The sequence below is a fragment of the Salvelinus sp. IW2-2015 genome, unplaced genomic scaffold, assembly GCF_002910315.2.
Source record: "Salvelinus sp. IW2-2015 unplaced genomic scaffold, ASM291031v2 Un_scaffold629, whole genome shotgun sequence".
In the NCBI taxonomy this organism is placed as follows: domain Eukaryota; kingdom Metazoa; phylum Chordata; class Actinopteri; order Salmoniformes; family Salmonidae; genus Salvelinus; species Salvelinus sp. IW2-2015.
Genome location: NW_019942585.1, coordinates 631,844 through 652,976, shown reverse-complemented (window position 1 = coordinate 652,976; position 21,133 = coordinate 631,844). Strand labels below are relative to the sequence as shown.

Genomic DNA, 21,133 nt, shown 5'->3' with positions numbered 1-21,133 from the left:
CGGTTTCTCCAGCCCTTCTCGCTCTTACTCTGTATTGTGGTTTCTCCATCCCTCCGCCTTACTCTTGTATTGTGGTTTCTCCATACCTCGCCTTTACTCTTGTATTGCGGCTTTCTCTCATCCCTCACGCTTACTCTTGTATTGGGTTTCTCCATCCCTCAGCCTTACTCTTGTATGTGGTCTCCATCCCTCAGCCTTACTCTTGTATTGCGGTTGTCTCCAGTCCTCAGCCTTACTCTTGTATTGCGGTTTCTCCAAGCCCTCAGCCTTACTCTTGTATTGCGGTTTCTCCAGCCCTCAGGCTTTACTCTTGTATTGCGGTTTCTCCAGCCTCAGCCTTAGTCTTGTATTGCGTTTTCTTTCCAGCCCTCAGCTATCTTGTATTGCGGTTTCTCCAGCCTCAGCCTTACGTCTTGTATTGCGGTTTTCTTCCATCCCTCAGCCTTACTCTTGTATTGCGGTTTCTCCATCCCTCAGCCTTACTTCTTAGTATTGCGGTTTTCTCCATCCCTCAGCCTTACTCTTGTATTGCGTTTCTGCCATCCCTCAGCCTTACTCTTGTATTGCGGTTTCTCATCCCTCAGCCTTAGTCTTGTATTGCGGTTTCTCCATCCCTCAGCCTTACTCTTGTATTTGTGGCGCTCTGTTTTCCAGGAGCGTCAACGACTTTGACGGGGCGACTAGAATAGCCAAGATGATGGTGACCAGGTTCGGAATGAGTTCTGCAGGCCGTAGTATCTATCTGCAGGCCGTAGTATCTATCTGCAGGCCGTAGTATCTATCTGCAGGCCGTAGTATCTATCTGCAGGCCGTAGTCTACTGAGGCTCTTAGAATAATAATAATAGATGTATTTTATGTAGTGCTTTTCTTTACAAAGAGAATCTCCGACCTTTTAAAAACAAAAGTAGGGTTCTGGCATTGGCAAGTCTTGACTTATGCGATGGTCTCCCACAGCCGATAGCTGGTGTTGATTGTGATGGCTGAATGTCGATGGTACAGGGAGGGAGAAGCGTCAGGCGGATAGACTGATCCGAAGCTCTTCATCAGACACCTTCGCCGTATCCTCCTCCTCCTCCGTAGGTTGGCTGGATCATGAACTCCTGAAAGTGTTACACCCACCTGGGTGTTGCTTTGGCGGGTGTAGGCTAAGCTCAGCGCCTGGAAGACCACCACACGTCAGTAGTAGTGGTCTGGTATAGTCACCCTATGAGGCGAGCTGTATCCCCTCAAACCCTGGCACCCCCTCATCACGTTCCTAAAACCGGGGCGGTTGGAACCACAAAAAAAGCACTGTAGAAGCCGCCCGGTGCTGTGTGGGTTATTGAGATGCATCGTTCAAATGATCGCAGAGCCAGCTAGCATAGCTATCTAGACAGAATTATTATTATTTTTAACTTGCCATTAGTCCAGCAACTTTGGGTCAAGACACCGGATATTTTAGCTCAGTAAGAAGTTACCAAATAAATACAATAAACGCATAAAACAAAATATTCATAAATGTACAGGAGCACTCTGCCAAGGCTTCCTCGCAGTGCCATGGCAACCACGGAACTTTATCATGTATACATAAGACAGCCCAATTTTGGGGTGGCAGGTAGCCTAGTGGTTAGAGCGTTGGGTCAGTAAACAAGGTAAAAATCTGTCCTTCTGCCCCTGAACAAGGCAGTTAACCCACTGTTCCTAGAACGTCATTGTTAATAAGAATTTCTTCTTAACTAACTTGCCTAGTTAAAAAAAAATATTGGGCCAAATGTAATTTTGAAACGCATACGGAGGAGCTATTTGATTAGAGGGATATATGTATATTTTTTGGTAACCTCATCAATGTCCTCCAGCTCTCTGACTATTTTGATCCAACCGTTTACTTAACCTGCCCTGCCAACCCTGAAATTAGTGACTGATTTACTGTGCCACAGACCTGGCAACCCATGCGGCCTTACCCTGTTCATTACTATAAGGAAGAAGCCTTGGCTTGTGCGTGCCGGAATGGCTCACAGGAACCTATCTCCTGTTTCTGTAGCTTGAGGAAGCTTGATGTACAAGTACACTCCCTGGACAGGACGCTAGTCTATCGCAGAGCCTAGGAGTAGCTGATGCATAAGTGGTCTGCTGTGCCCCTAACTCTGAGACTGTTGCTGTGCCCCTAACCCTGAGACTGTTGCTGTGCCCCTAACCCTGAGGCTAAACCTTATTGTTTCAGCTTGGTGTCATGACCTATGCTGAAGTGACCAAACAGAGCCCTGAGACGCAGGCCGCCATCGAACAGGAAGTCAGGGTCCTGCTCAAGGTAAGCTTCCCAAACCTTCTCCCACTGCACTTTTTTTATGTCAAATCCTATCTACACTAAACAAAAATATAAACGCAACAATTTCTACGATTTTCGAGTTACAGTTCATATAAGGAAATCACTCAATTTAAATGAATTGAGCCCTACTTGATGGATTTCACAATTGGGAATACAGATATGCATCTGTTGSTCACAGATACCTTAAAAAGAAAAAGGTAGGGGTGTGGATCAGAAAACCAGTCAGTATCTGGTGTGACCATTTGACTCATCCAGAGATACATCTCCTTCACATAGAGTTGATCAGGCTGTTGATTGTGGAATGTTGTCCCACTCCTCTTCAATGGCTGTGCGAAGTTGCTGGATATTGGCGTGAACTGGAACACATTGATCCAGAGCATCCCAAACATGCTCAATGGGTGACATGTCAGGTGAGTATGCAGGCCATGGAAGAACTGGGATATGTTCAAATTCCAGGAATTGTGTACAGATCCTTGCGACATGGGGCTGTGCATTATCATGCTGAAACATGAGGTGATGGCGGTGGATGAATGACACGACAATTGGCCTCATGATCTGGTCACGGTATCTCTGTGCATTCAAATTGCCATCGATGAAATGCAATTGTGTTCGTTGTCCGTAGCTTATGCCTGTCCATACCATAACCCCACCGCCACCATAGGGCGCTCTGTTCACAACGTTTACATCAGCAAACCGCTCGCCCACACGACGCCATATACACGGTCTGCCCGGTAAAGTTGGAACTGTGATTCAACCGTGAGGAGCACACTTCTCCAGCGTGCCAGTGGCCATCGAAGGTGAGCATTTGCTGCAGTTTGGTCAAGACCCTGGTGAGGACGACTAACATGCAGATGAGCTTCCCTGAGACGGTTTCTGACAGTTTGTGCAGAATATATATATATTTTTTTGCAAACCCACAGTTTCATAAGTTGTCCGGGTGGCTGATCTCAGGTGGTACTGGGTTCACGTGGTTACATGTGGTCTGCAGTTGTGAAGCCGGTTGGACGTACTGCCAAASTCTTTAAAATTATGTTGGAGGCGGGTTATGGTAGAGATATTATCTGACAACAGCTCTGGTAGACATTCCTGCAGTCAGCGTGCCAATTGCACGCTCCCTCAACATGAGACATCTGTGCCATTGTGTTGTGTGACACAACTTCACATTTTAGTGGCCTTTTATTATCCCCAGCACAAGGTGCACCTGTGTAATAATCATGCTGTTTAATCAGCTTCTTGATATGCCACACCTGTCATGTGAATGGATTATCTTGGCAAAGGAGAAATGCTCACTAACAAGGATATAAACAAATTCGTGCACAGCATCTTCGAGAGAGATAAGCTTTTTGTGCGTATGGAACATTTCTGGGATCTTTTTTTATTTCAACATAGGACAAACACTTTACATGTTGTGTGTATATTTTTGTTCAGTATAGTTAATTTTCGTATTAACCAACCAATAACCAACCAATAACCATTCAACTTTCTAAATAGTAGTTTCTTCAATATTCACTCTTATGAAAACGGAAGTGTAATAATAATCCGGTGCTCCCGAGTGGTGCAGCGGTCTGAGGCACTGCTTCTCAGTGCTTGAGGCGTCACTACAGACCCTGGTGCAGCGGTCTGAGGCACTGCTTCTCGTGGCTTGAGGCGTCACTACAGACCCTGGTGCAGCGGTCTGAGGCACTGCTTCTCAGTGCTTGAGGCGTCACTACAGACCCTGGTGCAGCGGTTGAGGCACTGCTTCTCAGTGCTAGAGGCGTCACTACAGACCCTGGTGCAGCGGTCTGAGGCACTGCTTCTCAGTGCTTGAGGCGTCACTACAGACCCTGGTGCAGCGGTTTGAGGCACTGCTTCTCAGTGCTAGAGGCGTCACTACAGACACCCTGGTGCAGCGGTCTGAGGCACTGCTTCTCAGTGCTTGAGGCGTCACTACAGACACCCTGGTGCAGCGGTCTGAGGCAGTGCTTGAGGCGTCACTACAGACACCCTAGTTCGATTCCAGGCTGTTTCACAACTGGCCGTGATTGAGAGTCCCTTAGGGCGGTGCACAATTGGCCCAGCGTCGTCCGGGTTTGGCCGGTGTAGGCCGTCATTCTAAATAAGAATTAGTTCTTAACTGACTTTCCTAGTTAAAGATTACATTCTGTTTTTCTTTGACATTCATTCTCTCTCTCTCTCTCCTATCCAGGACTCGTATGAGCGAGCCAAAAACCTCTTGAAGACCTACAGTGATGAGCACAAGACGCTGGCCGAGGCTCTGCTAACGTACGAAACTCTGGACGCCAAAGAGATCAAGCTGGTCCTAGAGGGCAAGGCCCTGGACCCTAGATGACTCGCTGAGAGAAGCCTAGTCAGAGACAGTTAGACATCAGGGTTGGGGTCAAATCCATTTAAATTCTAGTCCATTCAGAAAGTAAACCAAATTCCTTTTCAAAATGTTCCTCAATGGAAAAAGCATTGAAGATAATAGGAATTTGAATTTCAGTGTACTTCCTGAATTAAAATGGATTTGACCCCAACCCTGTAAGACATATTATCTGAATTATGTAAATTTGAAGATGTACAATGGAGTGGCCTTTAGAGGCTTTTATAGGTTTCTTCCCCTTCAATGTAAATGACTGACTTGCTCATAATCGCACCTTGTTTCGTCCCTCTGGACATTGACTCCTCTGTCTGAACCATTCATGTTGGGCAGGTGTTCCCGTAAGGCAGCTTTGTCAAGGCGACAAAAGCCCACAGCAAGGTTCATTTCAACACCCTGAGCTCAAAATGCCCTTTCAATGCCAGGATTTTCGTTTTTTGATATTGASATTGTCGTCGCCCCCCCCCTTCTCAAGTTTTCCCCCTTGAAAAGTTTGTATATACAGTATCGATCAAGAAAGTGCTGCATTAAAGTGCTCCTGGGAAAGTGGGAGGTTGTAAATCCGATATGTGCTTTTGAAGTCGGACCAATTCTTGAACCAATAAGAAGCTAGCTAATAATTAAGTTAGCTAGCTTGCTAAACATTGCCAATATGGTCAAACCAGCTACATTATCCACATTGATGAGTTTGTCATTGTCAAATGTATTTATGGTTAACTTTTGGTTGAAAAGGGGAAAGGCCAGTGGTTAAATGTCTTCGGTAATTACGACTTGGAGGGTCGTTCAAGRMAAACTTGAAACGACAGTTTCGGCAGCATGTGAACCCCCCCCCCTATAGTCCTCAGCCAATAGGATCTTTTATCGCACAATTGTTTTTCTTTAGCAATTTTGTGCATGAAAGCCTCATCGTGTATTTGGTATGCTATCAAAGTTATGAGGGAAAACAATTGGTTGCCGATCTGATCCTACTTGGCCTATAGCCTTTTCACTGAGCGGAATATTAGTGATAGGAACACCGACCATAAAATATGGGTTTATCATTAAAACCATAAAACTTTTAATATACATATACAAAATGGCTGTATCAGTGTTTTGTCCCGTATATGATTCATCATCTGTGAGCTGTGAAGGAATTCATCTGCATTCACTGTGCAGGTCAATATACACATTTTATGTTTTCATTTTATTTATTTGCCCAAAGTGTGCTGGACTTGCCATCTTTAGCTATTTTAGGCCCTCGTGTCTGAGCCCATCCATGATATAAATGAAATGTGAGGGGAGCTGTACTTTCATCTGTTTCTCATTGGAAGTGGATCTTGTGGAAGCTCAAATAAAAATTATTCTAAAATCATGCTTTTCTTTTTTGAGATTGACTTTGGTGTCTGGTCGTGAGACGGTGCACTGCGCCACTGACAATGTGTGGTTTATAAAAACGCAATTTCCTTAAGGTTTTGCGGCATTGTTAACACTGTGGATTTCAGCTCAAGCGTAAATTACCTTTTTTTTCAAGGTAGAGTCAGCAAACACAATACCAGTCCGTCTTCTGCAACAACAATGCTAAACTTCTCTGCTGTTTTTGGTCCTGCAGGTGTCACGTTGCAGCAGAGTGACGCGCACCCTTGCACATGCAGATACGCCGTGTGAGTGCATCGTCTTGCTATTCTTGGACCTTTTTAACAACCTGATGTTGGAAGCACCGACCTGAGACTGAGGGTAATTTAGCAAAACAATAAAAGATCACAATCACAGGAAACACTGGATGTCTATCATGACCTCCTGTCTGTAGTCAGCTTAGTGTTGGTTCCACTTAAGTGAAAAGCCTGGCTCTCTTTTCCCCTCAGATGCAATTAGTCTGATATTCTATACACAATGATGAAACTGTTCTTGTCACCACATCCATTTTTACCTGGTTAAGCTGGATAGGTTTCAGGAAAACGATCACTGAAAGAAGACATGTCGAATTTTAAAAAGGGACACAGAAGAGAGAACACAATCATCCATTGTGTCTTCTTTAAAACAAGCACCTTTTAACAAAAACTAATTTCAACTGAAGCCTGCAATTAGTGACTTCTGTTTCAAACGACCATAATTGAAGAGCAGGACAAATGCTTCTATAACAACTCAATCTATTGTTGGGATCTCTACTATTGTTGGGATCTTTGTCTTGATACAGCTCACTGTGATCTGGTTTCTAAAGAGAATCAGGGGTAGAATAAACAAGGCAAGAGGACAAAGTCACTGAGCTCCAACAAGAATGGTTCAGCTTCAAGTAAAAKAAWWWTTTTTTGTTGCTTTTGACAACTTTGAGGGACTTATATTCAACACAATTTCTTTGGATAGGAGATAAAAACACATGAAAGACTGTTCTCAAGGTCAAATTATTTGACTTCTCAAAGAAGTACTGTTGTAATGAGAAGTAAAGATGGATGATACCGAAGATGACATTGCCATAGTTGGGATAGGATGCAATTTCCCAGGAGGTAAGAATGGACCAAATAAGGAGTTGATTCATTGTGTTTGTCTAAAGTTCCCAAAAGACAGAGTGATACTGGATTTTTCACTATTGTTTTGGGTGGTGAGGGGCTTGACAATTTCTGGAAGGTTCTTTTGTTTTAGGTGAGGGGCTTGACAATTTCTGGAAGGTTCTTTTGTTTTAGGTGAGGGGCTTGACAGTTTATGGAAGGTTCTATTGGAAAGCCAGAACTGTGTAGTAGACATTCTGGATGAGAGGTTTGACAGCACTTCCTGGTATGATCCTGATGATAACAAACCTGGGAAGACAAAGAACCAAAGCTGCTCTCATAGATGGGTAAGACCTGCATCTTCTAATAGCTGTACAGTCTCATGTATAATATTGAAAATGTGAGTTTGAACTTTCAATGTATTTTTTGTTATATTTGACATTGGGACTTGTGTATCAATGGTAAGACAAAGTTGAAATCAATGTTAAACTTCCAGACGTGCAATGCATCAATACTGGGTATCAATCTCTGTGRATCTCCCAGGAGGTTTAATGAGTTTGATCACAAGTTCTTTGGCATCACTGAGGCTGAAGCWYWSTAYARYGKRMRTCWGSWCKKYCTSWRWRTSRAGTGMRARWRKKYSYMRKTRSYAMYKRSRMMYWYTYKCACTYSAYWYWSAGRMMGWSCWGAYKYMCRYTRTASWRWGCTTCAGCCTCAGTGATGCCAAAGAACTTGTGATCAAACTCATTAAACCTCCTGGGAGATACACAGAGATTGATACCCAGTATTGATGCATTGCACGTCTGGAAGTTTAACATTGATTTCAACTTTGTCTTACCATTGATACACAAGTCCCAATGTCAAATATAACAAAAAATACATTGAAAGTTCAAACTCACATTTTCAATATTATACATGAGACTGTACAGCTATTAGAAGATGCAGGTCTTACCCATCTATGAGAGCAGCTTTGGTTCTTTGTCTTCCCAGGTTTGTTATCATCAGGATCATACCAGGAAGTGCTGTCAAACCTCTCATCCAGAATGTCTACTACACAGTTCTGGCTTTCCAATAGAACCTTCCATAAACTGTCAAGCCCCTCACCTAAAACAAAAGAACCTTCCAGAAATTGTCAAGCCCCTCACCTAAAACAAAAGAACCTTCCAGAAATTGTCAAGCCCCTCACCACCCAAAACAATAGTGAAAAATCCAGTATCACTCTGTCTTTTGGGAACTTTAGACAAACACAATGAATCAACTCCTTATTTGGTCCATTCTTACCTCCTGGGAAATTGCATCCTATCCCAACTATGGCAATGTCATCTTCGGTATCATCCATCTTTACTTCTCATTACAACAGTACTTCTTTGAGAAGTCAAATAATTTGACCTTGAGAACAGTCTTTCATGTGTTTTTATCTCCTATCCAAAGAAAATGTGTTGAATATAAGTCCCTCAAAGTTGTCAAAAGCAACAAAAAAAAATTGTTTTACTTGAAGCTGAACCATTCTTGTTGGAGCTCAGTGACTTTGTCCTCTTGCCTTGTTTATTCTACCCCTGATTCTCTTTAGAAACCAGATCACAGTGAGCTGTATCAAGACAAAGATCCCAACAATAGTAGAGATCCCAACAATAGATTGAGTTGTTATAGAAGCATTTGTCCTGCTCTTCAATTATGGTCGTTTGAAACAGAAGTCACTAATTGCAGGCTTCAGTTGAAATTAGTTTTTGTTAAAAGGTGCTTGTTTTAAAGAAGACACAATGGATGATTGTGTTCTCTCTTCTGTGTCCCTTTTTAAAATTCGACATGTCTTCTTTCAGTGATCGTTTTCCTGAAACCTATCCAGCTTAACCAGGTAAAAATGGATGTGGTGACAAGAACAGTTTCATCATTATAGAATATCAGACTAATTGCATCTGAGGGGAAAAGAGAGCCAGGCTTTTCACTTAAGTGGAACCAACACTAAGCTGACTACAGACAGGAGGTCATGATAAACATCCAGTGTTTCCTGTGATTGAGGGTAATTTAGCAAAACAATAAAGATTAGAGTCTCAGGTCGGTGCTTCCAACATCAGGTTGTTAAGGTCCAAGAACAGCAAGACGATGCACTCGATGTATCTGCGTGTAGAAGGGTGCGCGTCACTCTGCTGCAACGTGATCGCTGCAGGACCAAAAACAGCAGAGAAGTTTAGCATTGTTGTTGCAGAAGACGGACTGGTACATTGACTCTGGATCGGTACCCCTGTATATATAGCCCAGCTATTGTTATTTACTGCTGCTCTTTAATTATTTGTTTTTCTTATCTCTTACTTTAAAAAATATATATATGTTCTTAAAACTGCATTGTTGGTTATGGGCTTGTAAATAAGCATTTCATTGTAATGTCTACACCTGTTGTATTCGGCGCATGTGACAAATACATTTTGTTTGATTTGATTTGACTTTCGTTTACAGTCGTCATCGTTCGTATTACCGCTCGAACACACCCAATGGTTTCAAGCCAAGTCCCGTTATGAGGAATGGGAAAGTGAAACCAGACGTCTCGATAGACTGATAGAGGATGATAAGAGACAGTCCGGCTGTCGCAGATACACCTCCCCCGATTTCACTCACCGACTTTCGTTTACAGTCATCTTCGTTCGTAATACCGCTCGGACACACCCAATGGTTTCAAGCCAAGTCCCGTTATGAGGAATGGGAAAGTGAAACCAGACGTCTTGATAGACTGATAGAGGGACAGATACCAGACAGTTCGTGAACAGAGATGCAGTTATAATTCAAGGCGAGTTATTTTTCTAATACCACAAATTGAGAATATAAAATGGCTGGGTGCAACACAGACTGCGTTGAGAAGCCTATGGCAAGGGGATTTGAAATACTTGGGCGTTTTGTTGGTAGACACCCCTGGTGTTTTATTATTCTTCCAATGTTGATTTCTGCGTGTCTTGGCGGAGGATTTTACTTCCTTGCGGACAGAGAAGCAAACGGCATTGAAGAGATGTTTACACCTATGAATGGACCGGCGAAAGACGAACGACGAGTAGTTAAAGAATACTTTCCACAGAATGATAACGAKTTCTCTCGTTTGCGGCTCTATACTGAAGGGACCTTTGCATCTCTCATAATTGTTACGCCTACAGCAAATATCCTCACAATTCCTGCTTTTACTAAAATTGTTGATATTGACAGGGACGTGAAAGCCATTGAATTTGGAACATTTAATTTGTTCAACTTTTGTTAAGAAAGGTGATGTGCGTGTCAAATTCAATCTTTGATATTGTAAAAACTCCCAATGTTACCACAACAACCATTGATTACCCGTATCATGACAACATTTCATCGCATCTGAAATTTGGTGGTGTGAAACTGAAACTGGGTCAACTGAATTGAAAGCGAAAGGCAATTCGACTTTTTTACTTCTTATAAAGAAGACAACCAGATTGTAACTACGATGTGCTGCAGAAGTTTATAGAGACTGGGTCGATGATGCAACAAGAAGCGTGAGTACATGTCTCTTTTAGAGATGAAACATTTTTGTCAACTTGTATAGGATGGGTGTCTTCTCACCATGTTTAGGCCTAAAGCCTAATTGATCAAACTGCACATTTAAGCTCCATTAAAAAAAACATGTAACGTCATTGATAAATTTGATTATTCAAACATCTTGAGTTGTTTTTACTAATGTTACCTTGAATATGGTCTTGTATCTATATTTCTTATTTGTCTTGCAGATGACCATATCTTACTTTACATCAATATCAAGAGAAGAAGAGTTTGAGAAGAGCTCTGACTCCATATTCCTCTCTTCTCATTGACCTATGCCCTGGCCATCACTTTTTCCAATCACATCTTGTATAAGGTATCTTTTATATTTCATATAAATATAGGACAATGAACACTAGGACAGCTCGATAGAAAATCGTAATGACAGTGTTGACTGTAAAAAGAGCTAGATTCGGGCTAAATTCAAATCAAATCCACATTGTGACCCACAATAGTTTTTAAAAGACATGTCAGAAAGGACATAAACAAACAAACAAACAATTTTGATGATAAACTCATTCTCAGCATTTACATTGAGTCATTTAGCAGACGCTCTTATCCAGAAGCCATTTACAGGAGCAATTCGGGTTAAGTGCCTTGCTCAAGGGCACATAGACAGATTTTTCACCTAGTCATCTCATGGATTTACCTACGAGTGAGGTGTGATCTGTATTTGTCTCCACATTGTGACTGTATTACTGTTTTCAAGGCATATCAGAGAGCACTACTTAGCAGCGTTACCACGCTGGCTCAATGTTGTGTTTGTCTAGGTTGGACTGTGTTAGGAATAAGGTGTGGGTGGCGACCTTTGTGTCCTCTCAGCTGGTATGGCAGTGTGTTGTCCAGTTTTGGGGTTGCTGTACTGTGGGATCCCTTCTCTATGACTGTGGCAACAGCTCCATTCCTGATTCTGGGTAAGCTTAACAAACTCTCATTATGATACAATAAACCAAATCAATTAAAGTTTATTTGTCACGTGCGCCGATACAACAGTGCGCCGAATACAACTTACAGTGAAACTGCTTACTTACAGGCTCAAACCAACAATGCAAAAAGATATTAGGTGAACAGTAGGTAAGTAAAGAAATAAAAACAACAGTAAAAAGACAGTGAAAAATAACAGTAGCGAGGCTATATACGTAGAGAGGCTATTATACAGTAGCGAGGCATATACAGTAGCGATACTATATCAGTAGTACTATATATACAGTAGTGAGGCTATATACAGTAGCGAGGCTATATACAGTACGATACTATATACAGTAGTGAGGCTATATACAGTAGTGAGGCTATATACAGTAGAGAGGCTATATACAGCAGAGAGGCTATATACAGTAGAGAGGCTATATACAGTAGAGAGGCTATATACAGTAGCGAGGCTATATACAGTAGCGAAGGCTTATACGAGTAGCGAGGCTATATACAGTAGAGAGGCTATATACAGTAGTGAGGCTATATACAGTAGAGAGGCTATAATACTAGCGAGGCTAATTACAGTAGCGAGGCTATATACAGTAGAGAGGCTATATACAGTATTGAGAGGCTATATACAGTAGCAAGGCTTAGGAGGGGTTGGGTGGGGGCACACGTTGCAAATAGTCTGGGTAACCATTTGATTACCTGTTCAGGAGTCTTATGGTTTGGGGGTAAAAACTGTTGAGAAGCCTTTTTGTCCAAGACTTGGCACTCCGGTACCGCTTGTCATGCGGTAGTAGAGAGAACAGTCTATGACTGGGGTGGCTGATTTGACAATTTATAAGGCCTTCCTCTGGCACCGCCTGGTGTAGAGGTCCTGGATGGCAGGAAGCTTAGCCCCAGTGATGTACTGGGCCATACGCACTACCCTCTGTAGTGCCTTGCGGTCAGAGGCCGAGCAATTGCCGTACCAGGCAGTGATGCAACCAGTCAGGATGRTCTCGATGTTGCAGCTGTAGAAACTTTTGAGGATCTGAGGACCCATGTCAAATCTTTTTAATTTCCTGAGGGGGAATAGGCTTTGTTGTGCCCTCTTCACGATTGTCTTGGTGTGTTTGGACCATTRTAGTTTGTTGGTGATGTGGACACCAAGGAACTTGAAGCTCTCAACCTGCTCCACTACAGCCCCGTCGATGAGAATGGGGGCGTGCTCGGTCCTCCTTTTCCTGTAGTCCACAATCATCTCCTTAGTCTTGGTTACGTTAAGGGATAGGTTGTTATTCTGGCACCACCCGGCCAGGTCTCTGACCTCCTCGCTATAGGCTGACTCGTCGTTGTCGGTGATCAGGCCTACCACTGTTGTGTTGTCTGAAAACTTACTGATGGTGTTGGAGTCATGCCTGGCTATGCAGCCGTGGGTGAACAGGGAGTACAGAAGGGGACTGAGCACGCACCCCTGAGGGGCTCCAGTGTTGAGGATCAGCGTTGGCAGATGTGTTGCTACCTACCCTCACCACCTGGGGGCGGGCCGTCAGGAAGTCCAGGATCCAGTTGCAGAGGGAGGTGTTTAGTCCCAGGAAGTTTAGCTTAGTGATGAGCTTTGAGGGTGCTATGGTGTTGAACGCTGAGTTGTAGTCAATGAATAGCATTCTCACGTAGATGTTCCTTTTGTCCAGGTTGGAAAGGGCAGAGTGGAGTGCAATAGAGATTGCATCATCTGTGGATCTGTTTGGGTGGTATGCAAATTGGAGTGGGTCTAGGGTTTCTGGGATGATGGTGTTGATGTGCGCCATGACCAGCCTTTCAAAGCACTTCATGGCTATGGACGTGAGTGCTACGGATCTGTAGTCATTTAGGCAGGTTGCCTTCGTGTTCTTGGGCACAGGGACTATGGTGGTCTGCTTGAAACATGTTGGTATTACAGACTCAATCAGGGACATGTTGAAAATGTCAGTGAAGACACCTGCCAGTTGGTCAGCACATGCCCGGAGCACACGTCCTGGTAATCCGTCTGGCCCCGCAGCCTTGTGAATGTTCACCTGTTTAAAGGTCTTACTCACTTCGGCTATGGAGAGCATAATCACAGTCTTCCGGAACAGCTGGTGCTCTCATACATGTTTCAGTGTTATTTGCCTCGAAGAGAGCATAGAAGTTATTTAGCTTGTCTGGTAGGCTCGTGTCACTGGGCAGCTCGCGGCTGTGCTTCCCAAATGCAACTGACATCCTGTTTAGACCTGATATGAAATGTACTCGGATCGTGATCTTAACAGATGTGATCACAGGAATGAACACGGGTAGAAACAAGATCTGACATTTTGTAAAACGGTGCCCTTTTTTCTCCACAGGAATTGGTGTTGACGACATGTTCATCATGATTTCTTGCTGGCAGCAGACTCAAGTTCATGGCGACGTAGAGGATCGTATGGCGGCTACATACAAAGAGGCAGCTGTTTCTATCACCATCACAACACTAACTGATGCCCTGGCTTTCTATATTGGTCTGTTAACTCCCTTTGGTTCTGTACAGTCCTTTTGTATGTATACTGGCACAGCTGTGCTCTTCTGCTACTTGTACAACATCACCTTCTTTGGTGCATTTCTGGCACTGAATGGAAGACGTGAAAAGAGCAACAGACATTGGCTGACCTGCATGAAGGTTCCGGAACCAGAGGAGAATTCTGAAAAGTACAATATCTGCTCCGTAGGGGGAGCTTATGATCATGGAACAGGAAAAGAGGAACCAATGCCAATTAACAACTTCTTTAAGACGTACTATGGTCCATTTCTAACAAATAATTGGACCAAGGGGTTTGTGATCCTGCTCTATGCTGGATATTTGGGCTCAAGCATCTATGGTTGCTTCCAAATCAAAGAGGGCATAGACCTTAAAAACCTAGCAGCTGATAGCTCATATGTGGGTAGCTATTATGATAACGAGGATGAATTCTTTTCAGAGTATGGTCCAAATGTTATGGTTGTTGTGACAGACAGTGAGTTTCAATATTGGAATGAAAGTGCTCGGAATAGTCTTGATGTTTGTCTCAAAAGTTTTGAAGATCTGACACTGGATGGTCGATCATTGGTTGCTAAAGATATGACCTTATCTTGGCTTCATATATATGTGAACTCAAGGGCAGTTACAAATCCAAATGACCAAACTGTTTTCATGAATAGTTTACCTGCATTTTTACAACCATCAGGTTTCACACAAGATGTGAATTTTACAGACAACACAATATATGCCTCACGTATGTTCATTCAGACAGTCAATGTCAGTACAGCTGTTGATGAAAAGAACATGTTGAATGAGCTTCGAGTGACAGCTAATGATTGTCCAGTAAAGTTGGTTGTTTACCACCCTGCTTTCATATACTTTGACCAATATGCAGTCATTGTTAGTAACACCATCCAAAACATTGTAGTTGCCACTCTTGCCATGCTGGTGATCTCCCTCCTGTTGATTCCCAACCCAATATGTTCTCTGTGGGTGACCTTTGCCATTGCCTCTGTCATAGTGGGTGTTGCTGGTTTCATGGCATTTTGGSATGTCAATCTAGACTCTGTATCCATGATCAATCTTYTCATCTGCATCGGTTTCTCAGTGGACTTTTCCGCTCACATTTCCTATGCCTTTGTCTCTAGCAATAAGAGAACTGCTAATGAGAAGGCCATAGATGCTGTCTATCACTTGGGGTATCCTATCATACAAGGAGCTGTGTCTACTATCTTAGGAGTGGTGGCCCTGTGTGCAGCTGAGAGCTACATCTTCAGGACCTTCTTTAAGATCATGTTCTTGGTCATTTCGTTCGGGGTACTTCATGGCATCGTTTTCATCCCTGTGTTTTTGACCTTCTTTGGAATCTGTGGAGACAAAGTTGGTGATAAAGAAGATGTGAAAGGTAGACCTATCACCTTGTCTCAAATAGGTCACATGTTGGTCACTCAAACCAGGTGACTCCAACATGAAGAGTAATATATGTTCAAACTGTTCATGACATAGTCCCAAGATTATAAATAAGTTAACAAGTCAGTTCATTAAAACGACATTCATACATTTTAATTTTTTAATATGTATTCGTGAGGAATCTGTTGCTTTCATTTATTTCATTTTAGAAATTGTTTGTAATGTAAATACTATCTCGATTGTTATTACAATGTGAATATATTTACCTTTTTTTAAAAGTTGTAATTTATTTAAAAAGCTAATGATAGTATCACTGCTCTTTAATAAGCTTTTACGTTTACATATCYGTCTCAAGGACTTTCTACAGAAGCTCAGACGAAGGCCTTGAGGCCGACACGTAAAGCTTATTAAAGAGAAGTGATACTACCAAGAGCAGTGTGTGTGAGGTTTCTTTTTTACTCATCTTATTCAACTGTTACCATGCACCTGCAACTTAGATAGCTCAGATGTGCCTTTTTTGAATTTTGATTTAAAAAGCTAATACAATTATTTCATTTTCTATATTTCTTCATAGAGCAGATAATCACTATAGATGTGATAGTTAGTAACAGAGTTTCTATATTAAACCTATGTCACCTCTTTATCTGTTCTCCCAGTTCTAGAGATTCACACTCTTCATACACATTGTAAAGTGTTCATCACCACCACAATGTATCATGGCACGGCAATAATGACTATGCTTCCTGCTGCCTACTTCTGTTTCTAAGGAAACCAGAGAAGTCTGTATGTATATAATAAAAGTAAATAACTGAACTATTATAAGGAAACCAGAGAAGTCTGTGTCACGCCCTGACCTTAGAGATCCTTATTATTCTCTATGTTTGGTTAGGTCAGGGTGTGACTCGGGTGGGAAATTCTATGTTTTCAGTTTTTTTGTTTGTGGCCGAGTGTGGTTCCCAATCAGAGGCAGCTGTCTATCGTTGTCTCTGATTGGGGATCATACTTAGGCAGCCCTTTTTCCCACCATTAGGTTGTGGGATCTTGTTTTCTGTTTCGTTACTGTTGCCTGACAGAACTGTGCGTTTTTTGATTTTGTTATTTTGCTTGAGTGTTTTTTGAACTAAAAATCATGAACACTTTCCACACTGCGCCTTGGTCTACTCTTTCTACCACCAACGAGAGCCGTTACAGTCTGTATGTATATAATAAGGAGACTGGATAGGTAAACATGCACTCTTAAAAATAAAAGGTTCCTGGAGTATCCTTTAGAGGTTCTTTAAATTGAAACTGTGGGGGAACCCCTATAAGTTCTTCAAATAAGTAATTTTAATGGATCCTCAAAGAACCTTTTGGGGTTCATTTTTGAACCCCCCCCCCCGTTATTATTTATTAGTAATACTAATATTATGCATAACAATAACACCACAATATTTTAGTTCTCAGTGTTTATTATGATTTTAGTGGCAAAGCAGAATAAAACCAATCGAAATATGAGGTAAACTCCCAGCAAAGCCCCAAGTCCAATGGGTATATCCTCTGGTGATGTTAATGTGTTGATGTTCTCCATATCCATGGTGATCGAACAGGTTTCATCAGAGGTGTAGGGAGGGTGAAGTCGGTGAATCCCAAAAACTTGTAATTGTACAGATGATTAACAAAATATGCACACGACAGTATTCATACCTAGGTTTTTGTGGTAAATGTGAATGTAAAAAAAAAACTGTTTTGATAATGTTTTTCATACACACACATTGTCCATAATGTAAAGGCCTATGGGATATTCATTGAACAGGTAAGGGAGGATGATGGTATATGTGATCTGCATAACATACCAACTGACATACCTTTGTATGCCTCCTTGTCTGTATACCTACAGGAACAAAAGTGAGCAGTTGTCATCTGCACCCAWTAGAGCTAGCCTTCAACATATTCTTATAGCCTACATATTCTTACCTCTTTATTGATTGATATCCATTGAATTGTGTCCATTTTCTGTTTTAGAAAGATGTACACATGTATCAGTTTAACTTTACGGTGTCCCCTCGCCCCGACCCGGGCGCGAACCAGGGACCCTCTGCACACATCAACAACTGACACCCACGTAGCATCGTTACCCATCGCTCCACAAAAGCCGCGGCCCTTGCAGAGCAAGGGGAACCACTACTTCAGGGTCTCAAAGCGAGTGACGTCACCGATTGAAATGCTATTAGCGCGTAGCACCGCTAACTAACTAGCCATTTCACATCCGTTACACACAAATATCAAAAGATAGATGGTATCATCATTAAACAATATCAATTTAGATCATACAAGGGACAACACACCTTACCTTAAACTGAGGAGATCTTTACATTTTTCAGTTAAGTGCCTATACCTGCTGTCAAATTCAAGTGTTTCAGTTGGGCAGTTAGTTCCTGCAAGAACACCCCCAACAACTAAGGAGGTTCCTCGGTGAACCCCACCTCCTATGGGGTTCTTGGAAGAACCTTTTGGGGGCCATTTTCAGTGCCAAGAACACTAAGGTTCTTCAGAGAACTTTGAGGATCTTAGAAGAACCCTTGTTGAACCCCTGATTTCAATTTTGTAAATAAAAATTACATTTTACAAAATGAACAAACTAACATTTGATTTTATATTACTTCTTATATTACTTCTACATGGCACAAAATAAATGACAGAAACAATGAAAATATGACCTACACTTGTCAGATCAAGTTTTATTGGTCACATACACATGGTTAGCAGATGTTAATGCGAGTGTAGTGAAATGCTTGTGCTTCTAGTTCCGACAGTGCAGTAATATCTAACAAGTAATCGAACAATTCCCCAACAACTACCTAATACACACAAATCTAAAGGGATGGAATATGTACATATAAATATATGGTTGAGCAATGACAGAGCAGCATAGGCAAGATGGTATAAAATACAGTATATACATATGAGATGAGTAATGCAAGATATTATTAAAGTGACTAGTGATCCATTTATTAAAGTGGCCAATGATTTTAAGTCTGTATGTAGGCAGCAGCCTCTCTGTGTTAGTGATGGCTGTTTAACAGTCTGATGGCCTTGAGATAGAAGCTGTTTTTCAGTCTCTCGGTCCCAGCTTTGATGCACCTCTACTGACCTCGCCTTCTGGATGATAGCGGGTTGAACAGGCAGTGGCTCGGGTGGTTGTTGTCCTTGATGATCTTTTTGGCCTTCCTGTGACATCTGTAGCTGTCCTGGAGGGCAGGTAGTTTGCTCCCGGTGATGTGTTGTGCAGACCTCACTACCCTCTGGAGAGCCCTGCAGTTGTGGGCGGTACAGTTACCGTACCAGGCGGTGATACAGCCCGACAGGATGCTCTCAATTGTGCATCTGTAAAAGTTTGTGAGGGTTTTAGGCCAAATTTCTTCAGCCTCCTGAGGTTGAAGAGGCGCTGTTGCGCCTTCTTCACCACACTCTGTGGATGGACCATTTCAGTTTGTCAGTGATGTGTACGCTGAGAATTGAATCTTATGTTTACTGCATGTGGACATTTTGTTCAATGATTTAGGGTTTGAAATACAATAATTCATCAATGATTTATATTTTGTAGATTCCTTTCCTCTTATGTTCTCTATTGCTTCTTTTATTGTTCCTCAAACAAAGGGGGAGGCTGATGTCATCATTGAGCACCATCAGACCAACACTTGTCTAAATGTTTTTACACTCAGTACAGGACATGTTCTGTTGTGAATAGGCCATGAGCGCATGACGCACAGCAGCGCTGCAGAATGTCATGGAAACTCCCTCTCTCTGTGGGCAGGAAGTAGGAAGTGGTGTGTTTCTCAGAAATAGGTTTAGGGTTGAAGCGATAATACACATATCAGCACAAAATATCCTCCCTTGCTGATCTGGCCCTGGAAATAATGTGACATGTCAAAGAGTTTCTCATAATGAGCATTGAGTCACCATCAAGGTTATTAAAGTAAGTGAAAACTGAAAGTAAACTGACAAAAATTGAATGGGGTTTTCAATGGGTTTTCCAAGCTTTTGTTTTTTTCCCCGAAACGACTAAATCGGCGGGTAAATGTGGCCAGGAGATGGCTTTGTTTCAAATAGACAGCTTGTACAAAACCCAACCCCAATCCCGCAATGTTATTTTAGGCGTATGTGACGCAACTCACTTGCCAGCCATGGTCCCACAAATTTTGCGTCCTATAGGCAATATCAAATGTGCAAAAATAATTTAAGAACATGGTTAAATTACCCGAGATTCTCACGTGGCCCTTGTACTGTATTACTGGGCTATATCAGCCAATAGTTTGAAGAGAGAAGAGTTGGAGACAATTGCACTTTCTCCTGAGCTATTTTTAATAGCTTACTTCTTGTGGGAAGATTCAGACACATTTTAAGACGGAGAGATATGAGTGATTAATATTTATTTCTAGGCAATGTAGTAAACTATATCCTAATCATATCCTAATCATTGGCCTATTTAGGAAGTACATTTCCTTGGAAAGATAACTGCACGGTGCTTCTCCGCCCATTCATAGGCTATGGCCTATTCTATTTAATTGAGACCACACGGCCATCTAATCTCGCAGGAATGGCTACTGAACTGGAGGCAGCAAGAATGACGAGAGAGACACCTGCTACGTTTTGAATAGGCCTATAGGATATAGCCTACCTTCTTTTGGAGGACAATTTGCAGGCAGAGACAAATAAATGGGCAATCAATATTTATTGCAATTGAAAAGGCGCAACTCTCCTAACCTTTAATGATGATTACATTTTTTTGATTGCACTTCGACGCACGTTGGTTGAGCGTCCTCCACTTCTTTCCATTATCAGTATTTATTTACAGACACTGTAGTAAACTATAGTCTAATCATAAGTAAACTGCTACTTGTATTCTCCACCCATATAGACAGCCTTCTGTATTTCAATGAGACCACACATACTAATCGCACCTGGACTCTCATGCCCTAGTAGGAGATGTAGGCTGAAATGGCTAGCTAGTTAGCGGGTACGCGCTAATAACGTTTCAATCAGTTACGTCACTTGCTCTGAAACCTAGAAGTAGTGGTTCCCCTTGCTCTGCAAGGGCCGCTCTGCAAACGACGCTTCATGGGTGACTGTTGTTGTTGTGTGCAGAGGGTCCCTGGTTCGCGCCCGAGGTCGGGGCGAGGGACGTACTAAAGTTATACTGTTACATTAACATCAAAATCGTTGCACTAGGTTGTAGGCACAAAAGATAACCCTTTATTAAGCAAGGAAATATTGGCAGGGCTCAATATCTTTCTTGATAAATTGAAGACACTCAGTCCCGTGGGTTCTGGGACCTTGTGAACAGTCTCCTCTGCCTCCGGTAGTCGTTTCTTCTTACCCCGTCGGGTGCGGCATCTCGTCGGTGCGTGTGCCCCGGCCACCTCCGCCCTTCCGTCAGGCCAGTCCCTCCGTTGGATAAAAACTGTCACTGGAGGCGGAAGAGGCGCTGGTTGTAGAGCGTTGGTCAGACGAGGTGGATAGAAGTAAACTGACGCATCTCTGCGTCTGAATGTACGCATCTGTACGCATCTGAATGTAACCACCGTATGCCACAATAACACTAAAGTTCTTCACAAAAATGATTTGAATGCATTTAAATGGTTTGAAACTTGTCTGCCTGTTG

General features: G+C 42.4%; 1 protein-coding gene and 1 pseudogene across 1 annotated transcript; both read left to right on the top strand.

The window, feature by feature from the left end:
- The window catches only part of LOC112068637 (ATP-dependent zinc metalloprotease YME1L1-like), a 17,669-nt pseudogene extending 12,537 nt beyond the window's left edge, over positions 1-5,132 (top strand).
- Positions 5,133-7,090: 1,958 nt separating this feature from the next.
- Positions 7,091-16,753, top strand: LOC112068640 (patched domain-containing protein 3-like). Its single transcript, XM_024135819.2, has 5 exons — positions 7,091-7,148; positions 7,326-7,416; positions 7,674-7,760; positions 11,496-11,587; positions 13,934-16,753. The coding sequence occupies exons 1-5, from the start codon at positions 7,091-7,093 to the stop codon at positions 15,541-15,543; spliced, it is 1,938 nt and encodes a 645-aa protein (XP_023991587.1). The 3' UTR covers positions 15,544-16,753.
- The last annotated feature ends 4,380 nt before the right edge of the window (positions 16,754-21,133 follow it).